The sequence below is a fragment of the Malurus melanocephalus genome, unplaced genomic scaffold, assembly GCF_030028575.1.
Source record: "Malurus melanocephalus ecotype Western Australia unplaced genomic scaffold, MMel_1.1 scaffold_504, whole genome shotgun sequence".
NCBI lineage: Eukaryota > Metazoa > Chordata > Aves > Passeriformes > Maluridae > Malurus > Malurus melanocephalus.
The window spans coordinates 427760-446978 of record NW_026623736.1 but is presented as its reverse complement, the minus strand read 5'-3'; the positions used below and the strand labels follow the sequence as shown (position 1 = coordinate 446978).

The 19219-nt window shown below is 56.7% G+C and overlaps 2 protein-coding genes across 3 annotated transcripts in view; one reads left to right on the top strand and one right to left on the bottom strand.

The window, feature by feature from the left end:
• EPN2 (epsin 2) overlaps window positions 1–11632 on the bottom strand; it is a 51867-nt gene extending 40235 nt beyond the window's left edge. Inside the window, exon 1 of the mRNA XM_057381297.1 lies at window positions 11534–11632. The gene's annotated coding sequence lies outside the window, so the exon portion shown is untranslated. The remainder of the gene's footprint in view (window positions 1–11533) is intronic.
• Window positions 11633–15015: 3383 nt separating this feature from the next.
• GRAP (GRB2 related adaptor protein) overlaps window positions 15016–19219 on the top strand; it is a 5443-nt gene continuing 1239 nt past the window's right edge. Inside the window, exons 1-4 of one of the 2 annotated variants that reach the window (XM_057381307.1) lie at window positions 15016–15667; window positions 16629–16726; window positions 17761–17883; window positions 18948–19116. In XM_057381307.1, coding sequence (XP_057237290.1) covers window positions 15590–15667; window positions 16629–16726; window positions 17761–17883; window positions 18948–19116 — 468 coding nt within the window. In that variant the 5' untranslated portion in view covers window positions 15016–15589. The other variant, XM_057381306.1, reaches the window with a different exon arrangement.

The following is a 19219-nucleotide window of genomic DNA, read 5'->3' as shown; positions in this document are numbered from 1 at the left end:
CTGGCACAGCACAGATACTGCACTTTCCCCCTCCCACTGAAGATGCCAGTATAAAATAACCACATTTATGGGTAGGGGGACAATCTGTGGAGACATTTGTGGATCAGAGATGGATCAGGGTCACCACACTGGGTGACAAAGGGGAGCTCAGCAGGGACACAAGGGCACAAAGGTGGCAGGAGGAGCCGGACGGTCTGGGTGGGTCGGAGCACACGTCCTTCCCCTCGGGATAATGACTAAACCCGTGTCCGGCAGCGCGGGCTGGAGGAGGTTACTGGTCCCATTGTAGTCCTCCCTGAATATATTTGTTCCCATCGTAAAACTGTGAGACAATTCAAGGAAACGGGACACGGCTGCTCGGGAGAGAGTCAGGATTGGCGTGGGCCAGCGGAGAAGCTGGAGAGCAGAGCCCTGCTTGGATCACTGCTGGCACCGGGTAGTGCTGCTGGTTATTTAAAATCCAAATTCCTGAGAAATCGTGCCCTACAAAAGCATAGGAAAATAGAAAAAATGTGGAGCAAAACCCAGTTTATGAGTCACTGCTTTTAAGGGAAAGGAAGGTCAGGCTGAGCAYTGCAAACTTCATCAAATCCCAGAATGGTTTGGGAAGGGACCTTACAAATCATCTCATTCCAAACCCTGCCATGAGCAGGGACATCTTCCACGAGACCAAGTTGCTCCAAGACCCATCCAGCCCGGCCCTGAAAACTTCCAGGGACGAAGCACCCACCACTGACAGCCCAGCCCTTTCTCCCATGGAGCCACTATAAAATCTGCCACAGATTTGAGGTTTAAATGCAGAAGAATGGGGACTGCAGTGAAACACCGAGTGAGCTGCAGGAAAAGCAACTTGTTTAGAAATGCTGCAAATTCCAATGCCTTGAACACCATCTGGGAGCTGGGAAGCTCCAAATCTTCTGCAGCAAGCTGTGATTCTGGCTTAGCTGTTAACCTTGAGCTAGGCAGGATTAAATTCTGGGTGAAAAAAATAAGGGATCAGCACACTGATGATGCTGATGGTATCAGTAGGAGCTGAAAGCATACTTCCCCCTTTTCTTCTCTGGAAGAAAACAGCAATGATGGAAACCCAATGTCTCTGTGCACRTTCATTAATCCTAATGATCAGGTGCTGACAGCTCTAAAGAAGCAGAAGAAAGCTCTTGCTTAAAATGAAATGGGAAGAACAGGATTGTTCCTGCTGCCTTCTCTCCTGCCTGTGTTCCTTCCAGACCTGGGCAGATGCTTTCCAGAGCAGGAARCAGCTTCCTCTCCATTCCCAGCTCCATGCCAGGTGTCTGGCTACATTATTAAACGTGCAAATCAGCAAACCCAGCAAAAACCTCCTGCAGCTGGCACACCAACACCAAAAAAAAATGTTTTTGTCCAGATCGAACCCCTTAGCACAAGTAAAGCGAACCAAATAAAATTAATTATTTTTTTATTATTATTACATCATTGTTAATGCCTTTAATTGCAGYGTTCCTGCTCCACTGGGCAGGTACCTGCATGGTACAGCTGCACCAGCAGAGATTTGCCCAAGTTGCACAGGGATGTTCCCTCCTGGTGGTCTCAAGTGGAGTCCTGGCAGTGGATTTACATCTCTTGTTCACATTAGCAACAGGAGGTCACTGCCCTTGTCCTGTGATTTTACACCCAGAAGCTGGTGTAGAACATTTCCCACTCYAGCCCTACCCATGTTTCCTGGGAACAGGCTGTGCCATGCCTTGGATATTGACCTGAGCCACTCTCAGATCCTTCCCAGCCCACAGTGTTTCAGCTGCGTTGGCAGAACCAGAGTTCAAGGCCACGATGTGCAGTCTGAGTTGGGCACCAAAAGCCCAACTGCTGTGGCACTGCCCTGATAACCAGCAGAGCAATCCACACGGAGAAGGCAGCTCACAGACTCCTGGGACATCCTCAGGATATGGAAGGGACAAGGATCATCAAATCCAGTGCCTGGCCTTGCACTGGATCAGGGACACATTTCACTAGACCAGGGTGYCCAGAGAAGGTGTGGCTGCCCCTGGATCCCTGGAAGTGTCCAAGGCCARGATAGATGGGGCTTGGAGCACCCTGGGATAGTGGGAGGTGTCCCTACCYATGGCAGGGGGTGGCATTGGAGGGTTTTCAAGATCCCCTCCTATCCAAACCATTCTGGGATTCCATGAAATGCACCCAAATGCATCCAAATACTCCTGCAGYTCTGGCAGCCTTTTCTTGGGGATCCTRTTCAGTGCCTGACCATGCTCCAGGTGAAAACCCATTTCCTGAAATCCCAACCTAAACCAGCACAGCTTCATGCCACACCCTCAGGTCCCATCACTGGTCGCCAGACATGAGCTGGTGGCAATAAATCCAGTGAGTGGGAGTAGAGGGGCTGTTGCAAGCAGCAGGAGGATAAGGAGTGGGACGCCTGGAATGCAGGAGGCTCTCCCAGAGAAGATGAGGAAGGCACATCCTCCCCCGGCTGCCCTCCCAGCTAACCTAGGGAAGAGCAGCTGCCAGGAAGCCCCAGGAGGGCCTGTTCCACAGCCATAATGGGAATATCGCCCACGTGGGGCTGAGCACACGGCTAATTAGCTAATGACTTTGCTCCAAATGTCTGGCCACGGTTCGAGCGACAACAGGAGCAGCCCTTGGAAAGCCCCGGACAATGCCAAGCGCCTTCATCTCTCGTCGCTGACCCCAGCCCCGCATTAACAAATAGGTCACAAACAACGCTGCTTTGCAGTGATCTAATCCTCCAGCCATATGTCGGCTGCCCGAAAAAATGCTGCACCGAGAACGCCCCAAAGCTCTGCAAAAATCCCGAGGAAAACTSGACAAATATATCCCTGCCGTTTGAAATTTGATTTCCTCACTCTATTGTTTCTCATTTCCTGAGAGCTGGCTCGGTGGATCACATTTTCTGCTTCTGTCTCCAGYGCTTGTAAGCAAACAAGACTGAATCTCATTATCCTGATGCATGGCCCTGGCTGTGTGCAATCCGATCTCTAAATCACAGTCATTTTGCTCCATTACTGATTTTCCTTCCCACTCCCACCCTACAGGTCTTCAGAGGAATCAATGCAAAAATAGAGACGAGCATCATCTAATGAAGGTGTGTTTAATGTGCAGCACTTCAGYCTGGATTAAATAGCCAAGTGAGGAACTGCCTCGTGTCTCGGGAGGTTGGGCACCCTCAACTCCAGTGGCAGCTGGAGCTTCCCGACCTTCCTGGGAAGCCAYGTGCTTCCACATGGGGTAAATGGGGACTTCAGTCCCTGAGAGCCCAATTTGGGAAATCTGCTAATTAAATAGTCTGGGCAAACACAATCATCATTGTCCTTAGAGCCAAAGCAGCGAGATGTTTCTCAACAAGCACAGACCCTCCCCGGAATTTTCTGAGCTGTCTGCTAGTTGCTGACAGTTATAGAGAATATATTCAGATTATACAACTTGATGTTCACCCCGGGTTATTCTCCTCCTGGATTCATGAATATTTCATTGAAATATGCAAAGTCTGAGTTACAGTCTTGTCTGCTTCAATGAGACACATGGATCCACAGGGTCTGCAGCCCTACCACGCTTCCAGGGTTTGTCTACAAAGCCAGGAGAACCAAAATAAGAGTTTAGCTCCTCTCATATTTAGCCTGGGTTCTTCAAACATCTTTAAAGGGGGAAATCAGAAAGATGGGCATGAGCCCAGTGAGCCTGTGCCTGAGTTCAGCTGGAAGCGACCCAAGTTAATCAGAACAGAGCCAGCAGCAGGGGGCTCGTTCCCTTCGCGATGCAGACAAACTTGTAGGACTGTTTCCAATGCAAATATTCGCTTTGACAAGCTCAAAATTAATACACCTCTAATATGGGTATTCAAAACAGACCTCTTCTGAACAGGCTGGCAGAGTCATGAAAAGAGAAGAGAGAATGCAAGCCCAGCACATTCTGGTTTTCTCAGAATGAATGTGCTCTGACAGTGCAAGAGGCAGTGACATTTCAATGTGCTTAGTTCTGGTAATTACCAAGTGTTGTGCTCCTCTGGAAGCTGGAGCTGTTCTCATCTGTGGGCACCTTCCCTCATTCCTTTCTCCTTACTGCTCCGGAGGTGCCGTTTCTCCCGTGCCACAGCAAGGAGCCAAGGCTGCTGTGCTGCTTCCATTAAATCCCACTGAAGCCCCAGGGTGAAATTCCACAAGTTCTAATTGACCTAAGTCAGGGTGTTGTGGTTCCTGCCCTTCCTCCACCACCCCTTCCCACTCCCTCCCCACCACCAGCACCAGCTTATACCACCTGTGGTGAAAATTAATCACTTTTTSGGGGGGAGTGTTGCTTCTCAGCCAGTTCAGCTCCCTGAACCAGCTCACCAGAGGGTCAGACGAGCACCCACATCAGCAGAAAAGAGAGGACAGGGCCATGCAAGGCCACCCTGACTGCTGAGGAGGTATTTTTCTGGGTTTATAGGATACAAGGAGCACATTTGACCTAAAGAGCCTGGTTTGCTGCCTGTTTCCAGGCTGGGAGCATTCACCCATCAGGACCATCTGCACGGGTGGGAGTGGCAGACTTAGGCCCAGCAAAGCTGGGCTCATTTAGTGTTACCATCTGGCTCCCCAAAGCAAGTCCCCAAGTCAGAGCCTGTCAGCTCCTGCTGGAGGACRGGCATTCATTCCCTTTTGCTTGGCACAGTTTGTTCCACCCCTCTGGATTTCCTCCCTGTCACAACAGGAGTCCTTCCTGCCAGGATGGGGCTGATGGACAACGCCACCCATCAGAATTCCTCTTCATCATTCCTGCAGCCACCCAAAGAATGTCACCCGGAGAGTCAGACCCTCCCTTTTGCCCCAGGCCCATCCTCAGACTGATAGAGAATCCATAATAACTTCCCAACTGCAGGGTGACCTGTGCAGTTGCACAAGGATCTCACGTGGTCAGGGATTATCCTCACTCCTCCCAGCTGTCTCTAACCTTGAGGGAAGCCATCCCATGGGGTTCACTCTGAGGAAAGCGTCAGGAGAGTTGTGCTYCTGGCTCTGCAGAATCCTCTGGGATTTGGTTCTCCYCTCTCCTGCTGGGACAGGGATTTTGGATGGTACTGACTGGAAAGRGTGGCAAAAGCCTTTGTAGAAGAGTGGGGAAAGTGATGTGAGCCCACAACCAAGCCCCCAGCCTGTGGCCACTGCTGGCAGAGGACATGGCCCAACACAAGGAGTTTCATTTTTAAGCACAAAACCCCACAAAAGCAGCACTTTTCCCACAGGAATCAGGTGCAGCAATGCACTCACCCCTCACCTGGGGTGAACCAGGGTTACCAACACTGAAATCAGCATTATCACACCACAGTGGGGTGGTCACAGAGATCTGGGACATCATCAGGACAACTGGAGCTCCCTTCACGTGTGCTCTGCTCCCAGAGCATCCGATGCCTGGTGGCACAGGCTGYCTGAAAGCCACATCAGCTCCAGCCCCGGGAGCTGAGCTGCACAGCTACAGCCACTTTAGCTCAAATTTCAGAGCAAGGATGGGACCAACAAAGCAGAGCAAGTACTGGAAGCTGCAGGTATTTTGTGTTTTTTAAAYAGAGAGGCAGGAACAGTGCTGCCACATCCCTGGATTCCATCTGGCTGCCCATCACTGATCAGCCCAGCTGAAAAGCTGGGAGTTCTCCCCCTTGACAGATGAAAACTGAGAGCTGTCTGTTGGGTTTGTGTTTGCACAGCAGCCAGCCAGTCRCTTAATTAGTTGGCCCAGTTTCTGGGTTTCTGATTCCCACTTCTGCAAGTAACCTCCTCCATTCCCAGGCTCACAAAGCCRGTTGAAACTTTCACATCTGTGTGCACCATTGTGACTCCAATCCCGTCTTTGCTGCCCCATCTCATCCTCAACAGGGCTTCCCAGGAACTTTTGCTCTGTGAAAAGCCCTAAACAACAGTGCAGAGCTGTAAATACRTGGTCCCTGTGTGATAAACAAGCATTAAAGCAAGATTAAAAAAATTCACCAGCTGGGCTGGAAGAGATTCCTGACAAGCAATCAGGACTCCACAGAGCAAACAAACYGCACAGCACTGCAGGCAAGAATTCCTCCAGAGTGGGTTCAATCCTAACACTATCCAGCCAATCTGCTCCATGGATCAGCCCTGCTCTGAGCTCCCCACAATCTTGGCTGGAGAAAAATGTCCATCTTCAACAACAGCGAGTGTCAGGAGCCGTTTGAGCATCTCAGCCAGTCGAGCAGGTTATAATTGGCTGTAATTAATACTCCTACGAGTTTCCACATTCTTATGGGCTGAGATGGAGAAACACAGGATCACTCCCTGACCCTGTGAACATGAGAGGAAGCCAAAAGAGTCTGCTGCYTTCTGATTTTTCGAAATCAAACGTCTCTGATAGGAGAAGGTGAGAGGCAAGCACCAGCAGTGCTGAGAACCGGCTGTGCACAGCCCTGACTCCTCTGGGGCACAAACCACAGTAACCTCAATCAAAAATAACTGCAGAACAAGTTGCTACAGACAGCAAGTTTCCTCTGTCCCTCGAGAAGCCTCTTTTAAGCTTCCACGTCACTCAGAGCATTTTGGGAGGGGCGTGGGGTGCAAACCACGCACAACCACAACAKATTTTAGCAATACTGAAAGCCACCTTTGGTGAAACAGAAGCTGAATAAGCCAATCCAGGAGGGTGAAAGCTAGAGAAGCCCAAAATGCCTGACGTCATGAAAAACCCCTGTGTGTMACCAGTGGGCCAAAAGAAGGGTTTGTGACACCTGCAGAGCTCAGCTGAGGAGTGCTCTGAGCCCAGCAGGACCTGCAGCACTTGGGGAAGAAGGGCTGAGTAGTGCAGGCCATTTCCTCCAARGAGCCACCAACTGACCCTTGCATGAGAACGGACAGGCACCTCCACACAAACACCCTGAGCCTTGCTCTGCATTACAGGCATGTTCCAATCCTGCCTGCATCAGCTTTTCCAGCTTGCACTTGACAGGGAAACATGAGACTCCCGTGTTTTCCCTCCAGGCAGGGCAGCACCTCTTGTTTTGTTGTGAGATCAGAGCCTGGGGGAAGGCAGGGAACGGGAGATGCTGTCATTCAACGGGTGCCTCTTTCAAGATGCATCTTGCACACACAGCTCTAGTTTGGGAGGTGCCCAAGCCCTGCGCTGCTGAATCCCAGGAGAATGCAGCATGGAATCCTCTCACTCATCTCCAACACCTATCAGGGAATCACAGACAGGCCAGGGTAGGAAGGGACCTTAAAGATCATCGAGTTCCAAATGCTTACCCACAGGCAGAGACACCTTCCACTATCCCAGCATGCTTCAAACCCCATCCAGCCTGGCCTTGGACACTTCCAGGGATCCAGGGGCAGCCACAGTTTCTCTGGTCTAATGCCTCCCCATCCTCACAGGGAAGAATTTCTTCCCAACATCCCCTCTAACCCTACCATCCTTCAGCTTAAGGCCATTCCCCCTTATCCTGTCACTACATGCCCTTGTGACAAGTCCCTCTCCAGTTACATCCTCCCAATAYCCACCAACATTCTCTGTAAACCACCACTCAGATTTTGGACTGGACACCTGGTTTTACGGAGGATGGATGCTCTTATCTTCCCACACATGTTTATCATCTCTGAGAGCAGAGGCCACGGGCAGCACCCATGTGCTGTTTTCCTCAGCTCTGCTGGGTTTCTCCCCAAAGCTCCATCCCTGTAAAGCCCCTTTTCCCGGGCTCTCCATGGACTGGCACATTTTTCACCCTCAAGGCTAAAGCCTCCCCTGAGCCTTGCAGACACTTGGCACATTCCCTAAGCCTTCAGCACCCAGGGGTGCTCAGGGAGATTTAAACACATGCTAAAATGATTTACTGAACTGTGATTGCCCCAGGGAGCCAAGAATGGCACAGCTGCAAACCACTGGAGGCTGCATTCCCGATYCCAGCTGAGGGAGCAGCCAGCAGATATTGGCTTGGGATATAGAGCTGGAGCCAAGCCAAGCTCCAGAAGGAGAACACACAGGTGCCCACCCTGGAGAGGGGCTGTTTGCTCCCAAGCTGGTTGTGAGGGTCTCCCACAAATGATTCCAGCTCTTAGTGCTCAGTYCAGACTGTTCCTGTTGCTCCAGAGGTTCCCCGAGCTCCTCCAGCCACCTCACCCTCCAAATGGCTGCCAGCCCTGCTCTCCTGCACATTGCACCCTCCACTCAGAGCTGCAGCTTGCCCACGATCAAACTCTTGCCCTCATTGTTCATTTTGGCCCTTGCAAAGCACCCAGAGCCCCTGCTGGGGCTGAATCACRGAGTATCCTGAGTTGGGACACACAGAGATCATGGGTCCTGCACAGACACCCCAATAACCCCACCCTGTGCATCCCTGGGAGCTCTGTCCAAACACTCCTGGAGCTCTGGCAGCCTCAGGGCCAGAACCATTCCCTGGGGAGCCTGGGCAGTGCCCCAGCACCCTCTGGGGAAGAGCCTTTCCTTGAYATCCACCCTAAACCTCCCTGACATGGAACAGCGTTGAAATCCCAGTTCCTGCAGCAGGGAGGACCAGCAGGGCCACTTCTSCAGCAGCACAGCAGGACATCATCACGTAACATCAATGTGACAAATGGCCATAACACACCACTRTGTCCTGCTGCCACCTTATCAGCAGCTCCAGGAGCTGCCAAAGTGCTCAGCCTGCAGTGACCAAAACCATCAACCCTGCTCCTGCAAAGCCCAAAAACCAGCAAAACCCAAACCCAGTTCCTCTTTCAGCCTGAGAGAGGAAGAGAGGGGAGGAAGGAGGAAGGAAGGCGACAAATCTGCATTTCAGATGCTGAAAGGAACCCTGTGTAGAAACACAGCTATTTCACAGGATTTTGCCAAATGCTTTGCTCGCTATTGCGTCTCTGTGTGTGCCAAACACACCTACATGGGCAGGGTTTTTATTACCTGTGCTAATGTTAGTGCCTTACATCACGAGCCCTGTCAGAGCCACGCTGTTCCTCTGCCATCAGCTTCGCAGGGAGGCAGCTCAGGTCCACATTTTCCCGGGGATCTCAAAGCTCTCCCATTGAAGCAAATGCTGTTTGCAGCTCTACAGGAATATTCACAGAGAAAGCAGTGCCTTGGCTTTCTATTTAAGATGTAGAATTGCCTCCTAGGAGTGCAGCCTTTGCTAAGAGAGCAGAAAGTGAGAACACACACCYCAGAGCAAACCCCTGGGCAGTGTTCCTTTAACACAGGCCAGATCCTGGTCTCATTTACACACTGAGAACTGGAAAAACTGAAATTACCCTGAATTGCCACAGCTGATGTGTCAGAAATCACAGCCCTGGGGAGGAATCCATCCGTTTTATTGCAGCCTCCTAAAAAAATCTGCACACATTCTTTCCTCTTGCCTTGCACAGGCAAAAATCACCACTCAGGAAAAGCGTCCTGGGAGGGCTGTGCCACCAAAGCAGCAGCTTTATTCAGCTTGGTTTTCCCAAGGGCAGCGTGTGCACGGTGTGGGGTGGGATAGGCGAGGCCGTGTGTGAAGATTCTCTCGTGTAACATTTGAGGCTGTWTGCTCATTTCAGCCCCAGCTGATGAGAGGCTGGGCAGAGTTTTTACAGCTCTTTAATTACTAAACATTTCCTGCAGATGCTCAGCTGAGGAGGGGAGAGAGGTCACAGCAATGAGGGACAGCCCAACCCTGGATGAGACTTCAGAGAATCCRCACGGACCTGCCTCTATAGGAAACAAGGCAGAGCTGGACACTGCTGCAAGAGGAATAAATCAGAATGAAAGCAGGGCTGGGGACTTTAGGGGACTCCCGGGTGCATCCCCTGCTTCCCAGCAGGAAAGGGCAGCGTGGAGTATCCGGGGAATCCGCAGCTGCACCTGCATCCGTCCRGCCGGACACAGAGGCCTTCAGTGCTCCCTCTCCTCTCCGCTTCCTCCCTCTTGTCTTGCCCGTCTGTGCCCTGAATAGGCGGCTTCAGGAGGAGCACAGTGCCCGGATTCTGTGGGGTTTTCAGCGCATCCGGCGCTCCGTGCCTTATCCCGGCGGGCCCCGCTCCAGCGGCCCCTCCGCCCCGCGGGATGTGGCACCGCGCACATCCTCAGCCTGASTGAGTGGCCAGCGAGGGACCCTCCTCCTCCCTCCGGCCGCTGGCCCTGGGCCYTGGGCTGTCCCCATGCCTGTCACCATCTGGGACTGCGACTCTGTGCCCTGGCACTGCCCAAATTCCTGTCACACACAGCTCCTCTCCCGCCAGCGGCTCAACCCAACGTCACCTCTGCACTGGCGGTCCCCCACAGCCCTGGCAGGTGTCACCTGGGCATGTCCCCCTGCCACCAGCAGCCCTGCAGGGAGGGGATACCTGCCCAAAATCCCCCCACAAAGCAGCAGGGTGGGTCTGGAGCCAAAGGAGGAACCAGCGCCGCTCTTGCYACACTTCCAGAGGAAGGCGTGACGCGAGCTGCGGCTTAATTGGTTATTAATAACTTCTTTGTTAACCGGCCAGCCCCAAGGAGGAACCGAAATTTGACTGTCCCGGYGGAGAGCTCAGTCCCCGACAGCCARCCATCATTCACAATTTCTCCCTGCTTTATTTTGTTCCCGGGAATCGCAGCCCCCCCGCCCCGGCTGAGTCACGGCGGTGACAGCACGGTCCCCGCACCTACGCACGCCGCACAGGCGTCTCGGGAGGCTTTTTCTTTCTAATTCCTAGAAAAATAACAGATGCTCTTGCTGAGGGGGAGATTCTTGGAATGTGTTCCGGCCCCGGGCTGTGTCTGGATGTGACCAAACTCGCGGTTCCCCGAAAACGAGCCCCGTGGGAGCCGCGGAGCTCCCCTGCCCATGGCGAGGGCGAGGAGCCTTCCCCCATGGCAAACAGCGACAGCCAAAAGCCTCCACACCCAAATCCCACGCCTCCTGCCCGCTTTCTTTGGAAATTCCAGTTAAAGGGACCCTTCTGATTTGTCTGCAGTGTGAATCAAAGCGGCGCTGTGACCCCCAGCACCTCCGTGCTGGGATGACAGAATGCAGCACATGAAGTTTCCAGCCTCAGCTGTCTGGGAACAGCTTCTGAGGACCCTCAAGAGCTGGCAGAGCATTCCCCACTCCCATCCATGCTGCAGCACCAGTCTGGATGTTGGTGGGGGTGGACCAGGAAATGTTGGTATGGGGACCTCGCCTTCCCCAATCCCAGGCAGGCAACCCAACACCAGGGATGAAGATCTGGAGGCCAGATACAGTTGTTCACCCCAAGAGTYTCCATCACACATTTCCAGAGCAGGATTCAGCAGAAAACATTCATGACGCAGCTTAAAGCAGAGCCTGACCCTCATGAGGGCACCCAGCAGGTCCCAGAGCTCAGCCCAGGCACTTCAGTGACCACAGCAAGGTCACAGAACAGAGCCAAGGACCAGGACACCACAGGCAAATGTGACAAATGGCCATAACACACCACTGTGTCCTGCTGCCACCTTATCAGCACACGAGATCTGCTGCCAGCTGGACAGGTGAACATGGCCACCCATCCTCCCCAGGCCACAGCCCRGGCAGACACAGCCACCAGACACAGGGACAGCTCACCTTCTCCTCTCAAAGTGTCCCAGGCTGCCAAAAGGATCCATCCCAGGGAACAGCAGGATCTCAGAAGTAGCTCCAAGAGAGAGCACACCCTCCTCAGCAACCCAAACCGAGTAAGAGCCCTCTATGTCCTTTTATAGGGCCCAGAGAGGCAAATACTCCCCCAGCTRTGCTGGCCCTGGCGAGTGACTCACTGATGGTTCACAGCCCTGTGACCAATCCTGGCCTGAGCCCCCATCCCATGCCCAGAGCCAGGCACTGCCAGTGACCTCATTCAGCACCCCAAAAATGAGTCCTGGGAGCTCCCAGGAAGCCTCCACTGCTTGTTCCCCTCAGGCTGCTCTGTCTGGGCTCTYCCTCCTCACCAAAACAGCGTTCAGCCCTTTCCCAGGAGCCCATCCCTCTTGGGGAGGCTGTTCAGGACCCTCTCAGTGACCCTTTCCTGGAAGTTGGGGTTGAATTCTACACTTCCAAGATTTCATGATTTCCGGTCCTTTTCCAGATCCATTTTTGGGGCCAAATGCTGAAAGTGCGGTTTCACCAGCAGCTTCCTGCCCAGGGCTTCCCCCACGAGAGCACGGTCCCGCTTCCCAACCCACACCACAGGCAAGTGGCACCTGCTCCCATTTACCAGCCCCAAAACCCCAATTCCAGCCCCAAGGAGATGCAGCCCCACATCTGGAGGCCACCAACACCTCAAGGAGCCTTTCATGGTCACGCTGGACCCAGCCTGGCAAACAGGCTCTGGGTCTCCTCCTCCTGTAAATGTTTTCCTACAGGTTTTGTGGGATGGTGTGAGGCTCAGAGGGGTCTGATCCTCCATCCTCAGCTGCACCAGGGTGTAAATGGTGACTCCAGTCCCTCAGTGGGGGCTGAGAAGTTGGGTTACGCACAAAATCCACTGCTCAGGRGTCACTGGTGTGGCCTCTGCTCCGGGGCAAAGTGCTGACACTGAGATCCCGTTCAGGGGCCCTGACGTGGCATTTTCTAGCCCAGGATGTGGCTCCCTCCCTGCGCAGGGCCTCAGTGGGGCTTCCGCTTCCTCCAGAGACATCCGGATCCCCATGGGAAAGGTGCATTCCCTCCCCAGGGACACAGGCAGCCCCAGCGAGGCACTGCTGACCCACRTGCAGCAGATTTATCCATTGCAGCATCCCAGGAATGAGCCTAAATCCAGGCCACGCTGCATCCCCCACCCCTGGCGCAGTGCTGTGTTGTGGGGCAGGATCCATCCCTCTCCCTGTTCCGGGAGCAAAGCCCTGGATCTGGAATGAGCAGAGCCCTCCAGCAGCTCAGAGCCCCTTGGGAAGCAAAGCCAGGCTTGAGGCACTCTCCCTCTCCTCTCCCTCTCCCTCTCCTCTCCCTCTCCCTCTCCCTCTCTGCCTGGAGAGGAGTTGGGGAGCCCGCAGTGCTTTCCATGCCCAAGCTCCCCAGGCCACCGCGGAAGGGGAAGAGGCTCCCCCTCTCTCCTCTTCCTCCCCGCCGCGTCGGGGTTTTGCAGCCAGGTAAACACAGGATGTTGATGAAACGGGGCTGGGCAGGTTGGGCGAGTCGGGAACCAGCCGGGAAAGGTTTCAGCCCGGGAATGGGCAATGCCGGAGCCCTTCCTGGCACCTTCCCCCGCCTGTCCCCAGGCTCAGGGAGCTCCCCTGCGTGGGGAGGGGCTGGCGGTGGTACCCAGGGCAGGGTGGGCTCCTCCTCTGCTCCGTGCCCTCGGSTGATCCGTGGGATCCCCCGGGATCTCCGTGCAGGCTGAGCTGAGCTCAGCACCCAGAGTTCAGACCAACAGCAGCCCTGTGGCACCTCCGGGTCCCTCTGAACACTGGGGACGTGCAGAGCACAGGGATGGGGGCACAGATCCGCCGGGATCCCGCCCTGCCATTGGCTCAGGGCTGGCACAGCCGGCTGGGATGGAACAGCCGGACCGAGGAATATTTGGCTCCCGACCCACAAAAGGCGCTACAGTCGGCTCTGGCATCAGCCCAGGCGCTCCCGGGGTGCAGGTGCTGCTGTCACCCCCACCGTGACCACCACAACGGGGCCAGCAGCGAGCAGAGGGGACCCGTACCCTGCACAGGGCACGGCCGGGACAGCGGGAGGGATTTGGAGTTAGGGGAGAGGGGCAGGGAGGGCGTGTGATGCTGGAAGGGACAGGACAGAGGTGACAAAGGGAGTGCCAGCCTCATTAGAGCCTGAGCGGAGGGGCAGGTGGCGCTGTCCCCAGTGTCCCCATGTCCCCASTGTCCCTTGGGGCACTGCTGCCATCTGCTGGGCTGGATGCCACCCTGCTCCGGTCCTGAGTCCGGCCACCGCGCCACAGGCCTCTGTGACCCCTCCCGGGCACTGTGGGACCGCGTGTGGCTCCAGCCCGGACACCCCAAGGTGCCCCACAAGCCTCGCTGCTGCCCCAAAACTGTTCCCGATATCCTCCCGGCACAGCTGATTGTCACCCCAATAAACCTGGACTGCAGGTTTCTGCCACGCCAACCCCTTCCAGTGCCCAGAGACCCCCTCGCCCTATTGTTCCCCTCCAGGGATGGCCTGGGATGGCCTTTGCATCACCCAGTTTGGGCTGATGGACACAGGGACACGATCAGACCCTTGGGTACAGCAGAGGCTTTGCTGGACWGCTTTTCTCTGGGAATATCCAGCTCCATCCCCGCCAAGGCTGCTGAGGGGCAGAGGAACTGATCCCAAGATGATTTCCTGCTGCATTCCCGTCCCCTGGGTCTCTCCAGGACGTGGGGATTTGCTGAGTCCCACCCTCCATGTGACAGGCGAGCACAGACTGAGCCTCTTCCCACGGCCTCCGTGACCCTCCCAGCTCTCCCAGCACCTCTGTGTCCCCTGGGATGGCACATCCCGGGGTAACCATCGGGGACTGTGACCTCAGTGGGTGTGGGGACACCCAAGGACACCCTACACGTCCCTCTCCACTCCTCACAGGCACTGAGAGCCTGGAAGTGGCCTCAGTGGGGTGTTCCATGGCATTTGCTTTTTGGATGCAGTCAGAAGAGGGATTAAGGTTTGGGAGAGGTGAATCACCCAGCCCATGTCCCACAGTGGCCCTACAAGCACCGTGGCTCATCCCACACCGGGCAGATGGCAGCAGCATCCCGCTCCTCGCTGGAAAATGCCCAAATCCACGGGCAGGGACTGAGCTGCAGCTGTCCCTGGTTTAATTCCTCGCAGCCAAGCGAGGCAATGTCTGGCGGATTTTCCATGCGCTCCATGCCCCAGCCCACACACAGGAAGGCTGAGCAGCCCCGGAGCCCTTCCCGCTGGGAGCGAGACCCAGTGCCTGCCGCCCACRCGAGCTGCAGGGAGTTTTAGCGCTGGGTTTGAGTCTAAAAGGGATTTTTATTCCCAAAACCTGTAAAAGAAAACTGGAAAAAAATCAACCCTCCCAAAGGGCCGCAGCGCAAGAAGCCAACACCAATTGTGTGTGCTGTGAACTCGCTGGGGTGTTCATCCTGAATTCCAGAGAAACCAGGTGTGTGCATCCACCCACCTCCGCACRCCTCCGCCGTTCCCACCCGCTACCAGCTCCTTGCTTCTCAAACAATTCCCACCAAGCGTCCTTTTGGCAGCTCAGCCCTTCCAAGGCACCGGAGCCTCTCCAGCAGCGCTCCCCGTGCTCTCCGGACACCCTTCCCAACGTCCCCAACCCGTGTCCAGCCCATCTCCATCCCGTTCCCATCCCAATCCCAATTCCCATCCCAATTCCGCCCACCACTCACCGCGCGGGAGATGCCCAATCCTGCCGCCATCCTTTAGCCCCTGGCCCCGGCTGGGCTGGCACGGCTTCCCCCGCCTCCCCCGCACATCTGGGCAGCTGTGCCCGCGGCAGGGCCCGTGTGCTGCTCCGGCAGCGCTGACATCAGCGCGGTTTCCTGCCCGCCGGCGCCGCCGCACCGAGCGCTCAGCCCCGACCCCACAGCCCCGCGGGGTGCGAGCCCCAGGCGGCCCCGGGACCCCTCCGATCGCCCTGCGACCCCTCTGATCGTCCCGGGATCCCTCCGATCGCCCCGGGACCCCTCCGAGCACCCTACCACAGCCATGGAGTCGTTGGCCCTGTACAATTTCCAGGCGACAGAGAAGGACGAGCTGCCCTTCCGGAAAGGGGACACCCTGAAGGTACAGGGGGCAGGGGTCACTTTGGGGRACAGAGTGGGCACTTGGTGGCACCAGAGCTTTCATGGTCCCTGATTTTATTGCTTCTGGGGCTTTCTGTGGGATAGAAGGAGCCAACCTCGAGGATTTTGGAGGGCGGGGCAGCATTTCCCGATTGTCTGTGCCACCAGGCACATCTCCAGGGGACAGCCCCAGCTGGGACATGGCATGTGGCCTCCCTGGCCATCAGTGCCACCAGCTGTGCTCTGTGGCAGCCCCCCAGGGGCTGGGACACATTTTCCCTGTCCGAGGGGCACTGGGGGTCACAGGGACCCTGTACCCCAGCACCCAGTGGCATTGGGATGGGCTTTCAGATGCCACCTGGGAATCCCAAAATGCTTCAAGGAGGCTCAGAACATCCCTGAGAGGCTCCAGCACTGCGATGGGAGTGAGGGCACCTATCCCCTGCCCACCTTCTCACCCCTTTCCAGCTCCTCCCAGACCCCTGACACCCTGCAGCCCTGCAGGGAGGGCGAGGGCACAGCCTTGCCGTAGCCCAGAACCCCAAACCCRCTGTGCTGTCCCTGCCTCCTGGCCTGTTTTCCCGGTGTCCTGACCCGGKGTTTCAGATCCTGTTTTCACAGCTGTGCCGGCCCCGGGCCCCTGCGTGGGAGGCTGGAAAATGTTGTCACACGGAAGCGGGTGTCAGCACCCACTGCCACCGTCCTGGGGACACAGGGCCCTGGCTGCTGTCCAGGGATAGATTTCACCCTTTTCCCTGGGCAAGGGTTTGGGACACACCAGGCACCTTCCAGCTCTGTGCAGGGGACCCCAAACCCCCCAGATGGTGTCACCGTGGTCACAGCCCCCTTTTCCCCAGGGGTTGGTGGGAGTTGTGGGGTCTGGGGCAGCAATGGGGTCCCACTCAGCCCCCTCCAGGGAATGACAGCCAGGCTGACGCTTCCCTGCTCCTCTCTCACCTCAGATCCTCAACATGGAAGATGACCAGAAYTGGTACAAGGCTGAGCTGTTCGGCCGCGAGGGCTTTGTCCCCAAAAACTACATCAAGGTCAAGCCACACCCGTGAGTACCAWCCCACCAGACAGGCAGCAATCCCAACGGTGCATCCCAGTTCCCAAAGGTCTGCCACCAGCCAGGRTGGTCCCACACATGGGGAAACTGAGTCACAGAGATGGGGTCTGCCTGCTGGGTCAGCCTGCCAGTGCCACCACAGCCTGAGGGGACAGGAGGCAGCAGAACACCCACGTACCCCCAAAAATACAACCCTCACACTGAGCTGCCACTGAATGAATGATAATTGGGGAACAACAAAGCGTTATGGGATTATGGCTGCATTAAACACAATCCTATTAGTGTGTTATTAAAGCCCAGCCTAATCCATCCCTGACTGAACCTGTGTTTTATGTATCATTAGCCCCCGGTAAATCACATTTCAATGCCGGAGCAAAAGCGTGGGTTCAGAGCTGCCCGGGGCACATCCCACTGCTCGTCCAGCTTGGGATAATAACCCGGGATGGGCGAGACGCAGCCTCCTCCACACAGCCCCTGGAGGGCTGGCACTGGGAGATGCTCTGCGCTAAACCCCGTGGCTGATCATTCACCAGGGCAGCAGGGGATCTGCATGGCCTGGGGATCCGAAATACCCAAAACAGCCTCGGCAGGGACGGGACACGGGGATTTTGTTCCTGCAGCTCCTTTCGGCAGCTGCCGGCAATGCGGACAGGAACGGTTTATCCTGGCACCGAGGGTTTTCTGCCCTCCGCCTGGAAGGGYTGTTCCCACGAGGGGCAAAGGGACGCGGAGGAGGGGACAGGCAGCAAAGAGGAGGACCAGACACGTGGTGGGACAGGCCAGGTGACAGGATGCGGTGGCGGCTGTCGGTGACGCTGCGCTCGCCCTGTGYCCCCCCGAAAATGCCGTGATGAACCGGGAGAGGGAGGGAAGGGAGGAGCTGCCGGGGGAGGGTCCCAGCCCTGTGCGGAGCCCGATGGACACCCCGCTCCCGCCGGCACCGGGAATGTCCGTGCCTCCACCCCGCAGGGCGCGTCCCCGGGTGTTGAGGGGTGCCCGCGGGGCTCAGCCCGGTCCCCTCGCAGGTGGTACGCGGGCAGGATCTCCCGGCACCTGGCAGAGGAGCGGCTCCTCCAGCGCAATCACCTGGGAGCCTTCCTGATCCGCGACAGCGAGAGCGCCCCGGGCGAGTTCTCTCTCTCCGTCAGGTCAGTGGCTTTGGGACTCGCGGCGGGACGGGAAGGGGTCCCTGCAGCCCCCGCTTTGGGGACTGAGGCATCGTGCTGGGGGAGGGGTGAGCGCTCTGCCCTGTCCTGGCCACCGCTGGGGCTGCGGAGCCGTGTCCCCAACTCATCCAAGCGCTGCTCGCACGGGACCTTCCCCTCCCTCCTCTGCTCCGCAGCTCCGCCTCCATCCCCGCCGCTTCCCGCTCCCTCGGCGCCCGCGCCGCCTCGCTCGGGATCCCTCAGGAACACCCCTAAACACGGCCAAGGGGGTGATGAAGGGGCTGGGCAAGCACCGCCGGGGACACGGCCCGGAGCATCCCCACGGCTTCGGCAGCCAGGGCTGCACAACGGGCACASCCTGGCCCCGGGCACCTCACCCCTYCCCTGCCCCGGCCGGGGGAGCAGGAGGCGGCCCCAGGCCAGSCAGGCACTTTCTCACACTTTTAATCCCTGGTTAAACGTTTCGGGAGGTTCTTGCCCGTAATGAAAGGGAGCCGCGCTCTKGCAGTGCGTCACCGGCAGCGCGGGCGGGTCCTGCCCCTGCCCGGGGCCCTGCAGCGCGGGCACCCCAACCTGYCACCCCAGGCACATCCTGTGGGGTGGCAGTGCGGGAAATCCTGCAGCGTGGGGGTCTCCAGGAGCGCTGGAGAGCCGGGAGCACAATCCCAGCCTTTGCAGCCTCCTCCTGGCATGTGCTGAGACCTGCAGCCGTCCCCACACTGTCCTCAGATGTGGCCCTGGACAAAGCCACCTGCCCTACACGTGGCTGGCACGCTGCCATCCCCGAGCCCAGGSCATCCCGCTGTGCCAGGGGTGGACATTGAGCTCTGGCTGCCTGTGGGATGAGCTGTAGCCCCTCTCAGCCGCGGGTCTGTGTTGCAGAGCCAGGGATGACCCCAGTGCCACCATCACCCCCACCATGGCAGGAAGGGTGCAGTGGGACCCGTGGGCTCATCCCAACCTTGCCAGCATTCCCCGGCTTTACCCACCTCAGGGGATGCTGCCAGTGCCCCAAGGCTGGGGTAACATCCGTACTCCTTCCACAGCTACGGGAAGCACGTCCAGCACTTCAAGGTGCTCAGGGAGAGGAACGGCAAATATTTCCTCTGGGAGGAAAAGTTCAACTCCCTCAACGAGCTGGTGGATTTCTACAGGATGAGCACCATCGCMAAAGAGCAGCAGATTTTCCTACGGGACGAGGAGCAGACCCAGGAGGTACCGCCGGGGATGGGGTTATGGGGTGATGGCAGGGCACTCAAGGAACTTCCCTGCACCCCACGGTGCTCCCCTGCACCCCAGAATCTTCCCTGCACCCCAC